The sequence below is a fragment of the Barbus barbus genome (assembly GCF_936440315.1).
Source record: "Barbus barbus genome assembly, chromosome: 24".
In the NCBI taxonomy this organism is placed as follows: Eukaryota; Metazoa; Chordata; class Actinopteri; order Cypriniformes; family Cyprinidae; genus Barbus; species Barbus barbus.
Window position 1 is genome coordinate 12,724,178 of NC_136752.1, and position 17,711 is coordinate 12,741,888.

The 17,711-nt window shown below is 37.7% G+C and overlaps 2 protein-coding genes across 6 annotated transcripts; one reads left to right on the forward strand and one right to left on the reverse strand.

The window, feature by feature from the left end:
* The first annotated feature begins 1,627 nt into the window (after window positions 1-1,627).
* LOC306844351 (eukaryotic translation initiation factor 5-like) lies at window positions 1,628-7,245 on the forward strand. Of its 3 annotated transcripts, none has more exons than XM_079376408.1 (12): window positions 1,628-1,692; window positions 1,945-2,170; window positions 2,669-2,948; window positions 3,241-3,322; window positions 3,420-3,592; window positions 4,496-4,607; window positions 4,920-5,038; window positions 5,129-5,287; window positions 5,375-5,536; window positions 6,106-6,270; window positions 6,611-6,745; window positions 6,881-7,245. In XM_079376408.1, the coding sequence occupies exons 3-12, from the start codon at window positions 2,877-2,879 to the stop codon at window positions 6,977-6,979; spliced, it is 1,278 nt and encodes a 425-aa protein (XP_079232534.1). In that variant the 5' UTR covers window positions 1,628-1,692; window positions 1,945-2,170; window positions 2,669-2,876; the 3' UTR covers window positions 6,980-7,245. The 3 variants fall into 3 exon arrangements, with proteins under 3 accessions (XP_079232534.1, XP_079232535.1, XP_079232536.1); XM_079376409.1 differs by having other exon boundaries at window positions 1,630-1,692; window positions 1,945-2,467; window positions 2,542-2,948; XM_079376410.1 differs by having other exon boundaries at window positions 1,684-1,818.
* A 462-nt stretch (window positions 7,246-7,707) lies between these two features.
* Window positions 7,708-17,675, reverse strand: LOC306844331 (ectonucleotide pyrophosphatase/phosphodiesterase family member 5-like). 3 transcript variants are annotated; one of them, XM_079376375.1, is made up of 4 exons: window positions 17,618-17,675; window positions 12,018-12,865; window positions 10,553-10,729; window positions 7,708-9,936 (listed from the first exon to the last, which is right to left on the reverse strand). In XM_079376375.1, the coding sequence occupies exons 2-4, from the start codon at window positions 12,850-12,852 to the stop codon at window positions 9,554-9,556; spliced, it is 1,395 nt and encodes a 464-aa protein (XP_079232501.1). In that variant the 5' UTR covers window positions 12,853-12,865; window positions 17,618-17,675; the 3' UTR covers window positions 7,708-9,553. The 3 variants fall into 3 exon arrangements, with proteins under 3 accessions (XP_079232501.1, XP_079232502.1, XP_079232500.1); XM_079376376.1 differs by having other exon boundaries at window positions 17,611-17,659; XM_079376374.1 differs by having other exon boundaries at window positions 16,984-17,623.
* Window positions 17,676-17,711: the final 36 nt, after the last annotated feature.

Sequence of the window (17,711 nt, forward strand, 5' to 3'; positions counted from 1 at the left end):
CAATTAGAACCTTTTCAAAAAGTTTCAAAAATGAACCTTTAAGGTTCCCCCAGAGTTGCAATCTCCAGGAACCTCAAAAGGTTCATTTTTGAACCTTTTCTTCTAAGAGTGTGTGATTTTGAGTGAGGCCTGTTTGTATTTGACTTTGAGTTATTTTGTACATTTAAAAGACTATACAGCCAAACAGCTCATGTAGGAACATACCTGATAAATACTGGAAAGCACTGCACTAGCACTAGCAAAGCTACTGCTCACTGAACAAGGCTTAATTCATTATAGGAGTAGTATCCATAACCATAAGCTCTACTCTTCTGCTCAATGGTAACTATTGCACTGTGCAATGGAAACTTCAATGTAACAGAAACCTTCTCAAATGTCAAACATAACTGAACATTAAACATTTATAGATGTTTCTCTTCACTCAAAAACACATAAAATAGCATGTAATTTCAAAATTTACTTTCCATCCAGCTATATGCAAAGCATGCTGAGAACTAACAATCACCTCTAAAATAAAACCGCAAAATTGAGCTAATTCTCCTTCTTTCCTTATTTATTTTTTATTTAGTTTAATCAGTTCCTCAATTCAAGCCTCAAAACTGCGTAAGATTTCTTTAAAAATAAATGAGGAATACACATCTCTTGGTTTTATTAGTAAAACGTCCTCAATATTTTCTACACAACACTGAATCACAATTTCTTTAATGAAATATACACACTATTTTTAAGTATCACCTTAATTTTTTTAATGGAAATTACAAGACCCATGATTCATTTTTTACAGTGAACCCCTATGTAGAAATATCACATAATTGTGATATCTTGACAAAAGAAAACTAACTAGTGACTTCCATTTTTATAAAACTGCGATTTATCCAATATATCAAGCCAAATATGATGGGGATATCATAATGTAATGCATACCCTAACAGGAATGACCCCATCAGGAAATTTTCCCCATATTTGCACCATTATTGCAAACGAACAAAATAGGCAGTTGGCTTATGAAATATCAGTAAAAACAGACTAACATCACATAAAAAAAGGAAATAAATATATTCATGAAAAATGTAGGGGTTGATGTTGATGCAAAATGTCAGTGATTTTATTCTACAAAATATTGACAGTCATTTTGTTTTGGAAATATGTATTATTTGGTATCTTGGAGAATAGCAGAGAAAAGCACAATCACGTTTACATAATAAATCTTATTCTTTTACATGCAAAATTTCATATTCACAAATGTAAGTTCTCCAGAATTATTTTTTTTTTAGGAAGGAAATATTGATACTATACGATTTTCTATGAAACAAAAGGCAATTAAAACGGTGAAAGTTTGTAAACGCTTTAATAGTTTTATATAAATTTGTATTAGTATAAGTCCCTTTAATGTATAATTGTTTATATAATGTATAATGTTTGTTATATACATGTAACTTGTTCTTGTTAATAATAAATAAAAAAAAATTATTTACCACAAAAAAGATCTTTCCCAATCAGCAAGTAAATCGGGGTATCCAATATGATTGATAGCAAAATTTGACAAATAAAATATAATCTATTGAGTCGCAAGCCAATCAAAACATCCGTTTAGGGCATGGGGGCGGGGCTAGCGTGTAGCCGAGTTAAGATCGGAAGTCACGAGGTCATGTACTCATTGTGGTTTAGCATACGAGCAGAAGCGTGCGAGTGGTGAGTAAAACTTCGCGAAAACATCTGGAAACATCTTCTTCTGGAAAATGAATTATTCTGTTTTAGTCACATTTGATAAATATATTCGCACAATGGCTTGAGGAGATACTACGTGTTAGGTTTCTGGTAATGCTGCCATATGTTAGCTGACTAACGCTAGCTCTTAACGTTATACGTCGTGTTGGGTCACATCAACAGCATCATTATGTTGCTGTTTGTAAAGTATTGCTCATGAATGCTGTTTTATTTCAGGTCCCTGTGTTGAGGGCGTCGTGAGTTTTCTCTCCAGGGTTTATCACTCTGCTCCGCCAGGTGTAACCCAGGCAGGCACCGCCGTGCCGACCCCTAACTAGCTAAACTAAACTAAACCAACTCTAACCAGTAGTTCACCTCTTCTCAGGGCGACCAGCGGTGTGTTTATGTCTTTGTTTTGCGAAAACGGTGAGTACCTGGACGACAGGAGCTACGGATGGGAAAGGTACGTTGATTTCTGATATTTCTAGTGTATTTTCTCTCTCGTGACTGCGCGTGTACTCTCGCGATAGTTGGTTTGTTTAACCAGATCTTGGTGTTCGCATCAATAATGTGTTGCGTTCTGCACCGAATAAAATGGCGTCTTCCTATGGTGTGACGCACTCTGCAGCATGGGGTTGCTCAACACAGGCCTGTTTGGGGTTTCATCCCATCAGCATGCAAATAAATACTGCACCAGAATGTCTGGGTTTGACTATGCCATATTTTTTCTATCCTTAACAACAATTTATTTCAGTATTGAGTTGTATGCAAACAGACATGACATGCAGACCCCAGTATCACCATGACTGGTGGTCAAAGTAGATAACTAGCCAGGCTTATAGAGAGTGGGCACACCTCAATTTAGATGTCTGCTGTGGCTGATACCACAGTGGTGGTAATGCTAAACTGTGATCCTTGTTGTTTTCTGCTCTTAATCCTCATTCTCATGTTCTTTTTGCAGTGCTATAGTGCAGCTGCCGGAACCTGTTTGGGGGGAACTTAGTCAACGAGCTCGGAGCTTGGAGCCTCAGTGGCCGTACCCTTTTCATGTCAGAGACAAAGTACACTTGCAGTCGTTTATGTCATCCCCTCCTCTTCAAACAGAAGATACTAATAATTGCCAATTCAAGATCTTCTCGTCTTGCTGATAAACCATACGGGAAGCCAAAATGTCCATTAATGTCAATCGCAGCGTGTCAGACCAGTTCTACCGCTATAAAATGCCCCGTCTCCTTGCTAAGGTGGGTTTTAAACTTGTATGGCCAGGGTTGATATTTAAATATTGATGTAGATTAAATAAATGGTTGATGTTTCTTAATAATAAATATAAATTAAGATATACACTCTATATTATATATAAAAAAAAATTATATATATATATATATATATATATATATATATATTATATAAAAATAAATAATTATTCCCCTTATCTTTATTACCTTTGCAAAGGTTATTGTGATGAAATTTGACCATTATCCAACTATATATGTAATAATTAGATGCAAACTAAACCATGTTTGTTTTTCACAGGTGGAAGGCAAGGGGAATGGAATTAAGACCGTCATAGTCAACATGGTTGATGTTGCCAAGGCTCTGAATAGGCCTCCGACATGTGAGCATTGTTTTAAAAAGCTATTTCACTTTAATTTCCTTAAATATGGATTTTTTTTTTCTTCTTCATTTGACATTATACTGTAACCTCTGTTTAGATCCCACCAAATTCTTTGGTTGTGAGTTGGGAGCCCAAACCCAGTTTGATTCCAAGAATGACCGCTACATCGTCAATGGATCTCATGAGGCAAACAAACTGCAAGACATGCTAGATGGATTCATTCGCAAGTTTGTGCTGTGTCCTGAGTGTGACAATCCTGAAACTGATTTGGTAAATATTTCCATTTAGACATGCATAGAAGGTTCATGGTTGAAGTGAGACTATTGATGAACAGGTGCATTCTGGTTGATGTTGAACTGGATGCCCTGTTGAACTGAGTGCCCTTTATGTTTGAATGCATGTTGCTGAGTATGCAGGTCTCTATGGGCTCACGCATGTAGCTTCCATGTGTTAAGATTGTTTTGTGGGTGTACAGAGGAAATTAGCTGTGTCACTAACTGTATACAAGCCACCTTCGGTTTCTCATTGTTACATTGTCTCTTGTTTTCAGTTGCCAAAACCAATCAACCTATGGCAAGGAGGGGTTACATCATAATGGGATGTTCACTATTAAAATTAAAGTTCTGTAATTATTTACTCATTCCAAACCCATAAAACATTCATTCAAAGAGCACACAGTATCTATTATGTGTGTCACGCAAGTATGTTAGAGCGTGGACTTTCAGTGGAGGGACAAATTTCTTGTTTCATTAATTTCTTGTTTTGAAGATGACAAATCTTAGGTGTGTAACTTACTAGAACTTTATATATATATATATATATATATATATATATATATAGAGCAATGTTCTTTTGCTCCTGCTGATTTTCCTCTGCAGTGCAGTACTGAGGACTTGCTGAGATTTTTGCATGGTCTCAGCTGGCCTGGTTTCTGTTTCATGCTGCAGTCGGCCTTATATCCTCTTCTGTAAGGTTATAAATAAGACATGACACACAGGTCTATAAAGCATACACTTTTTTTTTTTTTTTTTCATAAAATTTCTGCAAGTTTTTTTTTTTAAGTACAGGAAGCAATTGTGAGCAATTTGCTTCACAGATTTGTTGCTGGATTTATTGTCCCACAGCTTGTTTGTCAATATAGTTTAATAAAGTCAAATATTCTCCTCATTGTAGCACATTAATCACAAGAAGCAGACCATTGGAAACTCCTGCAAGGCTTGTGGTTATCGAGGCATGTTGGACACCAGACACAAACTCTGCACTTTCATTCTCAAGAATCCACCAGGTAAATACAGACTTTAGAGAGACCGTGAATTGATATTTTGAATCCCCAATGGTAAACGCTTGATTATCTTTACTTTCATATTGTCCTTTAATGTTCCACAAACCTTTACTTTCAAATAAAACTGAAGGAAGGCCTGGGTATTTGGATAACCCTAATCTATTTTGGATTTAGTATGTGCTTGAAAGCAGTACGTATCTACTGTAATGGTAGTCAAAAACTCTGATCTAATGACCTATGCCATGCTGATTTGATGTTCATGAACTAAACTCTATTGCTCTTGTTAATTTCCTCTCTCCTGTCCTGTTGGTGCAGAGAATGACAGTGGATCTGTGAAAAAAAAGGAAAAGAAGAACCGAAAGAAGGACAAAGAGAATGGCTCAAGTGGTGGAGAGGCTGGAAACCATAATGACATAGATGCCCCTGAAGCTGTGGTAAGTGCTGCTTTGAGATCATCTCCTGAAAAAACCACTTGCCAGCGTAAGAGATGAGAAATACTGGTGTTGAATGCGATCTTATGACAGGATGGGGATGACGATGAAGACTGGGCTGAGGAGACCACAGAAGAGGCCCAGCGTCGCAGGATGGAGGAGATCAGTGAGCACGCCAAGGGTCTCACGCTCACTGATGACTTGGAGAAATCCCTGGAGGAGAGGGTCAACATATTTTACAACTTTGTGAAGGTGTTTGTCTTAAAATTGTACTGAAAATTGCTCTCTATATATAGACACTTTCTTCATTCAGCTCCATTCTTTGTTTCTGCCCTTCAGGAAAAGAGAGACAGTGGAGCGATTGACTCGGCAGATAAAGAGATCTTGGCTGAGGCTGAAAGGCTGGATGTGAAGGCCATGGGTCCTCTGATCCTGAGCGAGCTGCTCTTTGATGAGAACATCCGTGAAGAGATCAAGAAGTACAAGCGTCACTTCCTCAGGGTACGTCCTCATATCTGGTAACATTTTTAACATTTAAAACAGTGCTTCTCAACTTTTGATTCCAAGGATCCCAAATGTTTACAAAAATATTTGAAGCAAAGTTTTAAAGGCTGAATTGTTTTTCAAGGTTCCCACTCTTTGACCAACGAGCTCACATTACTTTTTTTTTAGTCATTCAGCACTCACAATTTAAAGGGTTAGCTCTCTCAAAAATGAAAACTGTCATTAATTCGTCGTTCCAAACCCGTTAGACCTTCGTTTATCTTTGGAACACAAATTAAGATATATTTGATGAAATCCGAGAGCTTTCTGACCCTGCATAGACTGCAACGCAGCTGACATATTCAAAGGGCCAGAAAGTTAGTAAGGATAGTCGTTAAAATAGTCCATGTGACATCAGTGGTTCAACTGTAATTGAGAAACCCCTGAATGGGAAACCTGCACTACAACAGCAAAGACTTCCCATGCGTACAAACCTTATTCCTTTTGTTGCTGCTTTTACAAATAACACTGTCATATTGGCTTATTGCACTATAGTAAGTGTAAGAGGTTTACATTTCTGTCCACAGTTCTGCCACAACAATAAGAAAGCTCAGAAATATCTTCTGGGTGGCTTTGAGTGCCTGGTGAAGCTGTATCAGACTCAGCTCTTACCCAGAGTCCCCATTATACTCAAAGACCTGTATGACGCGGATCTGCTGGAGGAAGATGTCATACTCGCATGGGCTGAAAAGGTAACCTGCCAACACACAGCCTCTAGACTTGACCTTCTAGAATCTCAGATGAAACGATGTAGCTCAGAGTTGAACGTGGCTCAGATAAAAGTAGTTTAGATGCATAGATCCAGTTCTGATCTCTGGCAGCTCTCTGAAATAACATAGATGAAAGGATGATGCGGTCAGTTACCTGTTGCTAGGCAATCCTTGTCACTTTAGCCAGTGTCTGAGGTGGTTGTAATATGGTAACATCTGTGACCTGCATGGTGCTGGAGAGCCCAGGGTCTGATGGCAGCAAGCACACTTGAATAGTCAAGTGTTCTGGAGTTCAAGCCTGTTTGTGATGTTTCTGCTACAGGTGTCTAAGAAGTATGTCTCCAAAGAGTTGGCGAAAGAGATTCATGCCAAGGCAGAGCCCTTTGTTAAATGGCTCAAGGAGGCAGAGGAGGAGAGTGAGGGCAGCGAGGAAGATGGTGACGATGACAATGTTGAGGTAAAAAAAAAAAAAAAAAGCCACATTACATCACTTTTCATAACCAGGATTTTTAGATTCATAAGATCCTAGTAGTTAGTTACTTGATAAACATTAAGAAAGCACAGGATTTACTCTTATCTTCCTCTTCTCTAGGTGGTATATTCTTCCTCTGCCCGTGAGTTGAAAATGGAGAAGACAAAACCTGAGAAGTCAGACCATGAGGAGGAGGACATTGATATTGATGCCATTTAAAGATGAAACCAAAAAGCTTCAGTTGCCTCTTCACATATTGCTCAGCTTCTTTTTGTCAGACGCATGCCTTTCAACTCCTTTGGCCTTTTCTTCAGCTTTAGGCCTGGGTTAGCGCTCTGCTCAAAGCCTCTTATTTTAGTCTTTTCTCACCAGCTCTATTGATGAATTGTTGCTGTTGTTTGTATGCATGAGTTTCTTAGATTATACAGCATAAATGCACACAAATTCTCCTTGTATTTTTGCAACTATTAAAGATTTGCCTGTGAGTTCCATGTGTCTGTCTAGTTGGTTTAGACACATTTAATATTGAAGGCTGTTCAAAAGTCTGGGGTCAGTACTTCCACAATAGTATTAAGCAGCACAGCTGTTAATGTTTTTTGAGCACCAAATCAGCATATTAGAATGATTTCTGAAGAATCATGTGACACTGAAGACTGGAGTAATGATGCTGAAAGTTCAGCGTTGCATTACAGAAATAAGTTCTATTTAGAAATATATTCAAATACAAGTCATTTTAAATTGTAATATTTTACTATTACTGTTTTTACCATATTTTTAATCAAATAAATGCAGACTTGGTGAGCAAAAGATTCTCCTTTCAAAAACATTGCTAAAAAATCTTACCAACCCTGAACTTTTCTGTAATGATAGCCACTGTAGGGAAAGCAGGTTGTGACTACTAAACACACTTGGTAGATGTCAAGCACTCAGATGTTTCCAAATCAGGCGTTTCTTTACCTTTTAATATAGCACATTTAAATGAATGTTTTAGTTATGGGACTTTAGACGGATCAAAATCAGACATTAGGCCATAAAATCCAAAACATGTAAGACACATCCAGTAAATGATTCAAATACTTAATACAAAATACAACAGTTTCTGCACACATTCATAGAGAAAGTCATAATTTCCTTCTTAATAATAGAAACAATCCTAACATTCTGCAAGCAGCTAACTACTACTACTTCAGCAACATTTATATCAAAGATCATAAATATTATTTTCCATTTAGTCTGTGCACCAGTAGAAGACAGATCACAGTGTTTTGCCCTACACAGGGCTTTTTGTTAAATGCTATTTTCAAAAACATACACACTTTTTTAAATATAAATTTTGGATGGTATTACATTGTGCAAAATGCAGATAAGGTAAAACACCCCACTAGTCTAATACTTCTCTCTATCCTGATTAGCTTACATTGATCTTAGTGCAACACGGAGGTAGTTTAACAACTACCAGCTTCTTTTCATTCACACTTATTAACATTAATCTGCCAACTTAAACAACTGCATCTAACTAACAAACAAATCTACTATGGGTATGAGAATAACAACAAATTCAAAAAGCCACTGCTACTAACGTCCCTTACATTTTTTGTTCAGAATCTTAAATATCCATAACGTTCAGTTAAAGGAATATTCTCAGTTCAATACAAGTTAAACTTAATCAGCAGCATTTGTGGCACAGTGTTAATCAACATAAAAAATGTTTTGATTTGCTTATTAAAAAAAGAAAGATGGAGATTACAATGAGGCACTTACAATTGAAGTAAATGAGGCCAAGCTTACCATTTTATAAATAATGTTAAAATTATTTGAGCTTAAAAGTGACATTAAAGACATTTGTTACAAAAGATCTCTATTTCAAATACATGCATTTTTTTGAGGATTTAGAAGCAGAAATGTGAAGCTTACCATATTATAAAATCATTTAAATTGCTTTTATTTATTTAGTTTTTTACTATTACAGTTTGCATATTATTTGGGCTGCAAAGCAGTTTAAATCATGTTTACAGTCTTTTTAGGGGTTCAGGGTTTACAGCATTGCATTTTCATGGGGAAAAAAATGTAAAATTGTAAATAAATATACACACACTGAAAAGGTTAGAAAGCAGTTTTTTCACACTAAAATCATGTTAACATTCATATTATTTGCCACCTGTGTCTATACTATTGAGTATTTTAATGTTCATGAATTGGCCCAGTTTTCTGTTTTAAGTGCATTACTGTATCCCAGATCTTATTTGATTTTATTGAATTGTTTTGAAAATAAAAGTTGGGACAAGGAAATACATTTTTGTGACAATTAACATTATACCACAAATGCTATCAGTTTGAACCTGGAACATTCATTTAATGCAAATTCAAGAGAATAGGGCAAATCTCTTTTATTAAATAAATATCAGATTCAAATTGAAAGGAAAAACATGGGGATGCTAACACTTATTATTATTTTTTTTTTTTCAAATACTAAATTTTAGATGACTAGAATAAAGGTATCACTGACAGCTTCACCAGAGGAGGGCACTATTGGCTTAGTCATCTATGATTTTGATTCCACAACCTTTTTTCCACTGTAGCATCTTTCCCCATATTGCTTTTGGTATATTTGGCTTTGGCACGTTACCTTGGATACTGATCGCTTTTGAATTCAAGCGACCATGCTGGCTGCTTAAAAAGTGTTATCAGAATTATTTTAGAATGAATCGAGATGTGGCACTGGAGAAATAATCAGTGCTACATACTTTTGAGAACCTCAAATGAGAAAAGTATTGACAACCCTTGTGTTTGACCCTACAGTAAGGGCTGTGTTATCTCACTGTTGGACAGATGCAGTGGCAGATGCTGCCGCTGTGTCACCTGTTGCACAAAGATGAAGAGGAACCCGATCACGAGGGCAGCGCCGAGGACGGATCCCACAGCCCACGCGCACAAAGGCTCTCTGGGCACGGGTGGGACTACTGGCTTTGGGGTTGACGTCTCCACTAAGAGATCCTGCACGCTTGACAAAGAGCCATTGTTAGGTAAGGGCTTGAGACCAAGAATGCTGCACATGAGAGGATAGAGATCGACGGAGCGCATGGAGGCCTTGGTGTAGTCGTGGCGGAAAGCTGGTCCACGGGCGACAAACACAGGGTGCATGCTGGGAAGGCTGTTGTTATAACCATGGTTTCCGACTGCAAATCAAGCATGTAAAAATTAGACAACTGCAAAGATATTTCTGATACTAATTATTAAGCACATCAATGACATTAAAGGAATAGTTCACCCAAAAATTTTAATTTGCGGAAAAATAACTTCATTGGAACAGATTTGGAGAAATTTAGCATTACATCATTTGCTCACTAATGGATCCTCTGCAGTGAATGGGTGCCGTCAGAATGAGAGTCTTAAAAACATCACAATAATCCACAACACAACTCCAGCCCATCAATTGTGAAGCAAAAAGCTGCGTTTTTGTAATAAACAAATCCATAATTAAGCTTTTCACTTCACAAAACATTAACTGATGGACTGGAGTTGTGTTGTGGATTACTTGAGGTGATTATTGTGATGTTTTTATCAGCTGTTTGGACTCTCATTCTGACGGCACCCATTCACTGCAGAGGATCCATTAGTGAGCAAGTGATGTAATGCTAAATTTCTCCAAATCTGTTCTGATAAAGAAATAAACTCTTGGATGGCCTGAGGGTGAGTACATTTTCAGCAAATATTCATTTATGGGTGAACTATTCCTTTAATAGGTTATCATACTATGTTCTGCTTAAATTACATGCAAATATTAATCCATACACATAAAAGATCCATTTCTGTTCTGCATGACTGTCCAGCCCTCTTTGACCTCTATGATCAGAGGCATGATCCTGACATTGTGTCTGTAGTGGTAATGATCTGGGATCTCCTCCTTTTTATACACAACCATGTTAGGGTTGGCGTTCTTCAACGAATTGTAGACCTCTTCAAGTTTGCCTGGGTTAAGAAGAGAACAACACTTAAAAGCTATAAAGCATGTGTCATCAAACATATAACTGATGAGATGACATTTAAATGGCAAAATATGCCTATAGTTTAAGAAACACCCATTTAAAATGGCATATTTTGTTGTTGTATTCTGTGATGATAACAGTAATGTAAATTACTTTCTACAATACAATTTCATAGCTTTAATAATTCATATTTTATGATGGATTTTCACACATTTGGAAATTAGTAAAATGATCAAATCTATACCAAACAAAAGGCCTTTGAAAAATACCAAAAATATAAGATTAAAGCATGGTAAAACTTTGCAATACAATATTAATTCGACACGATTATCCGGTACAAATTTGGATATATTGTGACATTGCTGTGCTATGTGGTAATGAAAACATTGTTTGCACACGTTTTTAAGCATTGTGATTTGAAATCAAGTGATTTTAAGCCGTTGAAACGCAGTCAGCAGCAAAAGAGAATGCATTTCGCTATATGCGCACACTGTCTGAGTGTTTCTGATTCTGAGTACTGTCAGAGAGGCGCATGCACGTGAAGATGGGAGTATTGAACAGTTATTTTTGCTGCTTCAAAGGCCTTGAATGGTTAAATACACTAACTTGTATGCATCAAATGCCTGTCTTTGCAAGTATCCTCTTAGACACAGTGCAAAAAAACATGTATTGGACCTGGGCAGCTCTTAAAGTGATAGCAGTCTAATATTCCTGCTGTCTGTCATTCGTGTTAATCAAAAAAAAAAAGAGAGAAAATCTTTCATTGCTCCATACTAAATCACTTCTGTAACTTTAATAAGAAGAGCTACATATTTAATTTACACAGTGAATAATATGTAGTGTTTTCATACATTTGATTACTTTATACAATGTATGTAGCATTTCTTATTTATTTGTTCTGCTGTAGTTTGATTTGCCACTTTGCTTGTAATTAGTTTCTTATTCTTATTTAATTGCTGATTGTTTACTTGTCTTCAGTGAGCTTGAATTTTTATTTGGCTAGTATTAGTTTTTGTGATATTGACACTGGTGACAAGAATAATGAAATTTCTATGGTTTAAAAAAAATTCGATATCATAGTGGCCTTATGCAAAAACAACTGAAATACTCTGTCGTTAACATGTAATAAAATGACTCATCGTGTTTTTGGTCATTTCACCCACCCCATATTAATGTGATCTTTTATTAAACAAAATAAATTAAGTGGAAGAAATACCTAATTTAGTGTAGTAAGTGTAGTAAGCAATAACAAATGCTTACTTCATTCTTACCTTCTTTCGGCAGAATGCCAACTACAGGGCTCTTGTCTATCCATGTGTAAAGATCGCGGCTGACGTAGGTGTCCAGCTCAATAATCTTATCATGTGACAACTGTGTCATTCCATGATCACTCGTAACAATGAGATTGACTTTGTCATAAAGGCCAGCGGTTTTGAGCTTTCCCCTGAGGAATCCCAACTTCTCATCGATGTCTGCTATGACTACATCCATTAGTGGGCTCTCCGGCCCCAAGTTATGTCCGCTCTCGTCTGGCTCCTCCCAATACAAGACACCAAAATTGATGGCATTTGGCCCTGAGAACCAGTCAATGAGTTTCTCGAATCGGGTCTCAAATGGCATTGATGCATTATAACTCAAATAATGTGTTGGATACGTTCCACCAATTGCTACATCTGATCCAGGCCACATGGCAGCGCCGCTCTTCCGCCCAGCCTTTTGATTGGTGACCCACAATGGCACGGCCTCCTCCCACCACCATGCATCGTACACTTCAGGTCCCTCCATGGAAAAGGAGCGGTTGTGAATGGGGTCGTACATTTCGTTAGCAACAATGCCGTGGGTTTCGGCGTGTAATCCTGTCACTAAGGTGTAGTGGTTAGGGTAGGTCTTGGTGATGTAGGTGCTCTCCACTTGTTCCACCTGCACTCCCTCATCCATCAGGGCACGGAAATTGGGTGTGGGTACTCGATTCACATAGTCCCAGCGGAAGCCATCAAAGGACACCAGTAGCAGCTGGCTTTGCTCGTTCTGCTGTGAGCTCAATGTCTGAAGCAGTACTAATAAGCAACTCAGGAAGCAGTTCTTAATCACAAAGAGGTCTGGCATGATGCAAGATGTTCTGCAAATGGGAGACCAATAAAAAGCAAATTCATTGTAGACATGAATGAGGAAGGAAAGAAAGTTTTGACGACTGACCACATTTACACATGCACATGTTTTTGTGATTAATGTCAACAGTGAGTGAGGTGAGGTGAAGTGAGGTGACATACTGCCAAGTATGGTGACCCATACTCGGAATTCGTGCTCTGCATTTAACCCATCCAACGTGCACACACACAGCAGTGAACACACACCCGGAGCAGTGGGCAGCCATTTATGCTGCGGCGCCCGGGGAGCAGTTGGGGGTTCAGTACCTTGCTCAAGGGCACCTCAGTCGTGGTATTGAGGGTGGAGAGAGCGCTGGACATTCACTCCCCCCACCTACAATCCTTGCCGGCCCGAGACTCGAACCCGCAACCTTTGGATTACCTTTTGGAGTCCGACTCTCTAACCATTAGGCCACGACTTCCCCAGCCTTGTAACAGTGTTGTTACAACTTTGTCAGTTATTGGAATTCCTGTGTACATACAATAAGCAAACTGCAAGATATGCACATTCATTTGTAATTTAATAAAAACATAATCCCATAAAAAAAAGAAAAAAAAAGAAAGTGAATGTGAAGTAACGTGTGGCCAAGTATGGTGACCCATACTCGGAATGCACACACACACACACACACGTTGGTTTTTGTGGTTTATGGGGACTCTCCATAGGCGTAATGGTTTTTATACTGAACAAATTGTGTGTGCTATTGCCCTACACCAACCCTACACCTAAACTTAGCCCTCACAGGAAACTTTGTGCATTTTTAGATTTTCAAAAAAACACCATTTAGTATGTTTTTTAAGTCTTTTGAATTACGGGGACATAGGCAGTGTCCTCATAAACCACCTTCATATTGTAATACCTCTGTCATACCCATGTCATTATACAAATTTGTGTCCTCATAAACCACATAAACATGCACACACACACACACACACACACACACCGTGAACACGCACCCGGAGCAGTGGGCAGCCAATGCTGTGATTCCCGGGGAGCAGGTGTTTATTAGGGGTGGCACGGTACACAGATGTCACGGTTCGGTACGTACCTCGGTTCGGGGGTCACGGTTCGATACAATTTCGGTACAACAGGGAAAAAAAAGACATCTACTTTGCTCAGTTTCTTTTATTTTGATGTGAAAATGCTACATATTATTACATGTTATATATATAAAATCTGTTTTGTTTTCATTGTGAGTGTACACAAATAAAAGCAGACCTTTAACTACAAGCAACAGCACAAATAAAAATACAATAGAGTAAAGATACAAATAAAATAATCAGTGATTTTCAGGGGGTTTTTTTAGGTACAGAAATTGAAGTATGATTAAAGTAATCAAAGGTAAAACAGCATTGCATATTTGACTGTATAAATTAAAGATTACTCTTTATTAAAGTTACAAAAGCGATTCAATCAAGAGCAGTGAGTGATTTCTTTGTTGTTGCTGTTTATTTAATATTAACACTTTAACCTTCAACCCCATTTAGGGCCTCGCAGGTGAAAATAACCTACCTGAATTAAAATGGTAACAGTTTGTGACAAAGTGTGCTTACACAAACAAATTAGGTATCTTTGGAAAGAAGAGACTCTGGGCTTTACTATCTATCATCCAGAGTTGATAATGCTCAAAAAGATAAAAAGTTATAGACACTGACGTGCCTTGAAAAATATTTTTCCACACTGAATGTTTTTTTATTTCATATACAAATACATGAAATAAGTCCTGGAGCAATCCAGAAAAGTAATGGATCGAAAGCCATGTGTCTCATCAGTTCATATTTCAAATTTGAAGAAGATACCATGAAAAATGAGATTCCTGCAATATTTTTTCTGAAACTATTTATAGTCCCCCCACCCCCCTGTTTGAGGAAAAATAACCACCAAATGGATTGCAGAATTATACAAGCTATTTTAGTCATTATACATGTTCCTGCATAGTTTTTCAATTATAAAATAATAGACAGATTTATTTGAGCACTAAAAAATACAAAAATAATTATTTGAGTAATAAAAAAGGAAAAAAAATAGAAAAAAATGCTTTGTATATAGTATGTATACTGAAGTATTCTTCGTTATTCGTTATTACAATGATAAATATCACTGCCAGACGTGAAGTGATATTGCCAGACATGGTCATAGAGTCAGTAAACACACGCTGATGTGCTTCCATTCAGATTATAATCAAACAGATGGGCCATATAATCAATAATAGCTGATCAATGAATCACAATGATAGCCGTCATAGAGTCGCTAATAAACACGCTGATGTGCGTCCATACAGATTATAATCATGCAGACACGGCCACATTCCCCACACAATACACACACACACATATAAAAAATGTAGAAGAAAAAAAAAACAGTTTTTTATGGATAAAGCAGATCGCTAAGTTATGCCCCGCTCAGATGACAGCGTGCGTCACAGAAGCGTCACTGCCGGCAGGAGGGAGCGCCAAATTCAAATAATCTATATTCCGCTTTTCTGAGACTTTTTTTTCCGTAGACGGTCTCATTATGTTTGTAAGACCGTATTCTACAAAATCGTTTTGTTTTTTTACCACCAAGACGCTGTTTTTGAGCGTAATTTATTCCATAACGGACGCGAACAATAACTCTCTGAAGAAATGAAACGTAAACAAATGAATATTCATCCTTATTACAACGTTATTGTTTCGCTGGACTAAAAGTGCTCGCTGGGATGTTTTTCTGTGGACCCTTACCTCTCTAACTAAACTGGGATTTCAGCAGTGGACGCGTTTGTGGCTCGTTATTACAATGATAAAGGTACGTACGGCTTTTTTACTCTGCGTGTTTGGATGTGTACTGCTTACACAAATGTAGCAAATTTGTGCCACTCATTCCTTATAAGCTTTCCATCGAAAAACAGCGATCTGTCGTCGATGCTTGAGGCTTAGACCCTCAGAATGATATAGAGTTTGACAAGATTAACTTTGTCCCGTTTCATTTATTCTATTAGAAAACAATGACACATGCAAACAAAGAGCGTTCAGTGCGAGGTCGCTCTGGTGCAGGCTAACTGTCACTTTAAGAGAAAGCACTGATACTGTACGCCCAGCCGGCTATGTCTGCTATAGGATACTTACCAAGACCAAATTTTGTGTGAATTTATCCATTAAAACACAATACTTCAGAGAGAGCTTCATATTTGCGCGCGTTCTGAGGCGCAGGTTTGTGCGCTTCTGATGAGCGCACGCACAAATCTTCTCACTGCGCGCGCGCGCGAGCTCGCGTCCTCTGGCTCTTAAATATTTGAGCTGGCAAAGCTTACATGACTTTAGTCTAATCACCGATATCAAAGTGTGCTGTTCAGGTCTCACCTGTGCGCGCGCTATCAGCACCCGGGTGATGACGGAATAAATGCTCATATTCCAGCATACGGCACTGGCATTGAACAAGAGTGAATGATTTGTCCACTTATTTTTTTTTTCTTTCTCATCGCTGTTGTTATAATGTACTGGGAAGCCAGAATGCGCATCCATTAACAGAAACATACATTAGCCGAACCCTATTTGTTTTACGTGTTATTTATAACAAACCACATGCGTTGTCAGAATTCAGTTGAACCGCGGTCCTAGCGCGTGCCGAACCGTGTGTGGAGAACCGTGCGGTTCGGTTTTTTTCCGCGAACCGTGCCACCCCTAGTGTTTATATATAACCAGAATGTTGGATTAATCTAAATTAATGTGATAATAATTACTGATTAATATTTAATTATCTTTAACATATTAATTAATATTAAAACACACACACACACACACACACACACACATACAGTTAATAATTGCACACAGGGGAATGCAGCTCTGTAAAAAATCTACATGGAATTTTGGGGGGTTTTCTAAACAAAAATATATAAATTAAAATAAATTAAAAAGATAAAAAATAAATTAAGTTTCATTTTATTATTTTATTCTCACTTTATTTTCATTTTATTATAATATAGTTTATTGTAAACCACAGTTAATGATAATAACAGGGGAATGCAGCTCTGCAAAAGATGTTTCTCAGAGTACAATAAAATGAGAAGATCAACATGGGGGGGGGGGGGATTACACAACGATGACTCACCTCCTTATTAAATAAGAATGAACAACTGATACATTGTTTAGGAAAAAAAATCCCCTTACTATCTGTCTTGCAAAATGCAGTCGGTCGCGCATTGTTCTGTTATGTATGGATGTCACTGCATGCATGTACGGCTCTGTATGTCATATTCGGTCATGCATTTCAGAGCGACTGCTCAGTTAACAGGTGCATTTTTCTTATACATAATGTAACAACTAACTGGATACATTTCGGACTATAAACGCTCTGACAGGTTGAAACGGGTGTCAAATGTACAAAAATAATTCAAGTGCAAGGTGCTTCAGTAAAAATTGAAGATGATGACATCATACACAATGAAGCGCATTTCCGTAAACGCATTTCTGTATTTTTGAATACATCTACCCTGTTGGGTCTAAAATAATATTCTATAACATTATCCTCAACTAACCAGAGCGCTTCACCGTCAGCAGCTGGTGTAAACGAGCGGAAACCCGAATAGCTCATGTTAACGCAGTGCATGGTCTATGACACGCTTTATGTCGTCGCAATGCATTATGAAAATGTCTCCGATATCAAGCATCTTCACAGTGAAAACGGGTGCATTTGCAATTAAACGAATCTAACCCGTGTGCATGCAAGTAAACGTACAGCTTACCTCTGTGGACGATATTTGGCTCTGCAAAAAATAAACACAGGGTCGAACACAGGAAGTCCCGCCTATTTCTCTCTCACCAAAAATAATCTCATTA

Bases quoted from the DNA above. Each gene is read 5' to 3' on its own strand.
- LOC306844351 (XM_079376408.1), top strand. From the start codon at position 2,877: ATGTCCATTAATGTCAATCGCAGCGTGTCAGACCAGTTCTACCGCTAT. The intron at 5,039-5,128 runs GTAAGTGCTGCT...ATCTTATGACAG, and splicing joins TAGATGCCCCTGAAGCTGTG to GATGGGGATGACGATGAAGA. The intron at 6,746-6,880 runs GTAAAAAAAAAA...CCTCTTCTCTAG, and splicing joins GTGACGATGACAATGTTGAG to GTGGTATATTCTTCCTCTGC.
- LOC306844331 (XM_079376374.1), bottom strand. From the start codon at position 17,108: ATGCATGCAGTGACATCCATACATAACAGAACAATGCGCGACCGACTG. The intron at 12,866-16,983 runs GTGAGTCATCGT...TCCCATTTGCAG, and splicing joins CATTCTTATTTAATAAGGAG to AACATCTTGCATCATGCCAG. The intron at 10,730-12,017 runs GTAAGAATGAAG...TTCTTAACCCAG, and splicing joins TGGCATTCTGCCGAAAGAAG to GCAAACTTGAAGAGGTCTAC.